This window comes from Atta colombica, unplaced genomic scaffold (assembly GCF_001594045.1).
Source record: "Atta colombica isolate Treedump-2 unplaced genomic scaffold, Acol1.0 scaffold210, whole genome shotgun sequence".
NCBI lineage: Eukaryota > Metazoa > Arthropoda > Insecta > Hymenoptera > Formicidae > Atta > Atta colombica.
In genome coordinates, this window is record NW_017259306.1 from 2,460,365 (window position 1) to 2,463,214 (window position 2,850).

Below are 2,850 nucleotides of genomic sequence, written 5' to 3' on the forward strand. Positions count from 1 at the left end.
GTAAAAAATGGATAAAGTACATAATTTCATTTTGTTCAATTATTTATTTATTACGAATGTAACTTGTCAAATATTATTTTTATTTTATTAATTCATTTCTAATCTTTTCTAAATCTTCTAAATATCTTTAAAAAAATTATTGCACTGTTCAAACGATTTTGAAGCATTATTGCAAAGTGTGCAAAAGTAGCTGAAAACAATCGCTCGTAAAAATGATCCAGATATAACCAGAAAGAATTTAATGACATATATGGGCATTTAATACATGCCAAATTCATATATGTGTACTTTACTACTCTAGACACTGATCGCTGATTCTGTTATAGACATGAATGAAATAGCTGTGTAATAGACTGGAAAAGTATTGCTATACATATAGTTGGCCACTTTTCCAGTTGACGCTAATACGTGAAAGGAATTTTACAATTATAGGAAAAAGACTGATATGATGACTTTCACTGCACGCTTTTTCAGATTCATAAAATTGTTCCAAAGTCCAAGCTTGAGAGATAAACCGTTTATTCTTTTTCGAAGAATTCTGAATTAGTTCTGTACTGTAGTGTAATACGTTAGACTGAAACAAACTATACCTGTCTCACTCTAAATTACTGCATCAGTGTACATCAGTTTAGAAAAGGGATTCTTGGTGGAAAAAGAATAGGTTTAAAGATACATCTCGTCCTTAAACTTTAGCTCTCTAGGTCTCTTGAAATGGTGAAGGTGAAGTCCCAGGGTCGCTCAAAGTGAAAGCGGTCGAGAAACCCGCTTTTTGAATTGATGAAGCGAGAGAATCAAATTCCAACTAATTTAATTGCAGGGAATAAAAGTAACAAGTTACTTCCCTATACCGTTATTTTCCTTATAATTACTCTGTTATGATAATGATTTGGTAATGACACTTTTTTATGACTGTAACATTAATATATTTATGTTTTTGTGAACTATTATTGTGCTTATTAATATCAATGATAAATTAATAAAGAAGGAAGCACATGTGATATATGAATACTTTAATAATATTTTTGGAAAATATCTGACAAAATAAATTGTAATTCGCAATTATATAATTATAGACTCTAAAATCTTTCAGATTTTTTTTAATTGACATTATCTTAATATTAATGAAAAATATAGCTGATTATAAAAATTACATGTGTAAACAATCCAATATATTTTCTTTATCACGATAATCTGAGTACTATTCAGACCCAGGTATTTTGTCGTCCGTAATCCATGAAATTAAATACATACATGTCTCCTGTTCTAAATAAATATAACCTATAAGTAGGCCCTCAAAGATACCTAGAAGTATACCACCAAACACATCTAATATGTAATGTCTTCTCATAAGTAGTCTGGACATGCATACAGAAAAAGACCATGCTAACAAAGGTGGTGAGTATATCAATGATATAGGCCATAGATTGAAGAAGAAATATACAACAAATGCAGAACGAGATGAATGTCCTGATGGAAAGGAATATTTATCAGGACCCAAAGAAAATGGATCGTCATTAGAGGTTGGTCGTCTCCTTCTCGTGACTGCCTTGAGCACAGCAACTACGATGATATCGAACAATAATCCTGAAATGATTTTTTTTATTTATGTATCCTAATCAATTGATTTGAGAAACACAATTAACATACTGTAAGTGTAAGAATCAATTTTAATAGAATTTTATTTGAATTTTACCTATTAGAAGGTTCATTTGCATTTGATACAAGGATTTGACATTAAAAATCCAAATTGAAATAAGAGATATTGTAAGCCAAGGTATACCGTGACATGATATCTACAGACAGATAGAAAAAAACAAATTAATATTATTAGAGAAGCTTGTAACAGTAGTCAATAAAGAAATAAATAATTATTTATACCTCCAATAATTTGTTATGCACTTTTAATTGTCTTAAAGGTAAAATCTTTTCCACTAATTTGACAAATTCATCTGTTAAATAGGCATCCACTGCCAATGCTTTCCTCAATGTAATTGGAATCTCTCTCTTGTCAGACTTGAAAGTATAAAAAATAATAATTATTTATATTTTTCTTCATAAGTAAAAAGAAAAAAAAACAATATATATATGATTAGATATATATGTATATTGTTTCATTTGCATTTAAAAAATATAATTGACGACTTAAATAATTATATATTTAAGTGATAACTATATATGATATTAATACAGTAGAGAGACTGTCATAACCAAAATAGTCAAATGAATATAAATAATGAATTACAAAAGGGACTGGAAAGATTGTGATAACTACCTTTTCCATGTTGTCTTCCACTGATAATAGTTGCTAAAGTAACAAAATGTATCAGTATTATTTATTTCTGATAAATCTCATATTATCTACAGTTAAATAATTACAATAAACGAAGACTGTGTTAAATATTGGCGAACAGTTCATTCATATAACACATTTTCGTCTTTCCTTAGAATGGATCAATGGATATCCAAATATTCAACTCACTAAGGTGAATCATAGTACCACATCACATTCAATATAATATGAATAAATACCTCAATAGCTCAACAGATGGCGTATTTGATAAATACACGCTGTTTTTGCTCTGTATCATGTTTTCTGATAATTTCCACTTTACCAACAATTAAAAACAATTGATGATTAAATTACCATTGAATAAAAAAATAAGAATATCAATTCTAAATATTAATACAAATGACAAAATTCATATCTCTTTGGAAAAAGCAAATGTTGTGAAATAATGCCTAATTTATTCCTTTATTTTTTACTCCTTTATTTTTTACTTTGTTAAATTTTCTGAAGGAAAAAAACATTTTAGATTTTTTAATTTTATATTATATAAAAATTATATTATA

At 27.7% G+C, this 2,850-nt stretch overlaps 1 protein-coding gene across 2 annotated transcripts; it reads right to left on the reverse strand.

Annotated features, from left to right (window-relative positions):
- Positions 1 to 1,198: 1,198 nt before the first annotated feature.
- Positions 1,199 to 2,488, reverse strand: LOC108687642 (phospholipid phosphatase 6). 2 transcript variants are annotated; one of them, XM_018193523.1, is made up of 5 exons: positions 2,377 to 2,488; positions 2,273 to 2,305; positions 1,879 to 2,013; positions 1,694 to 1,793; positions 1,199 to 1,584 (listed from the first exon to the last, which is right to left on the reverse strand). In XM_018193523.1, the coding sequence occupies exons 2-5, from the start codon at positions 2,279 to 2,281 to the stop codon at positions 1,199 to 1,201; spliced, it is 630 nt and encodes a 209-aa protein (XP_018049012.1). In that variant the 5' UTR covers positions 2,282 to 2,305; positions 2,377 to 2,488. The 2 variants fall into 2 exon arrangements, with proteins under 2 accessions (XP_018049012.1, XP_018049011.1); XM_018193522.1 differs by having other exon boundaries at positions 2,273 to 2,488.
- Positions 2,489 to 2,850: the final 362 nt, after the last annotated feature.

Bases quoted from the DNA above. Each gene is read 5' to 3' on its own strand.
- LOC108687642 (XM_018193523.1), bottom strand. The intron at 1,794-1,878 runs GTATAAATAATT...ATCTGTCTGTAG, and splicing joins TGCATAACAAATTATTGGAG to ATATCATGTCACGGTATACC. The intron at 1,585-1,693 runs GTAAAATTCAAA...AAATCATTTCAG, and splicing joins GCAAATGAACCTTCTAATAG to GATTATTGTTCGATATCATC.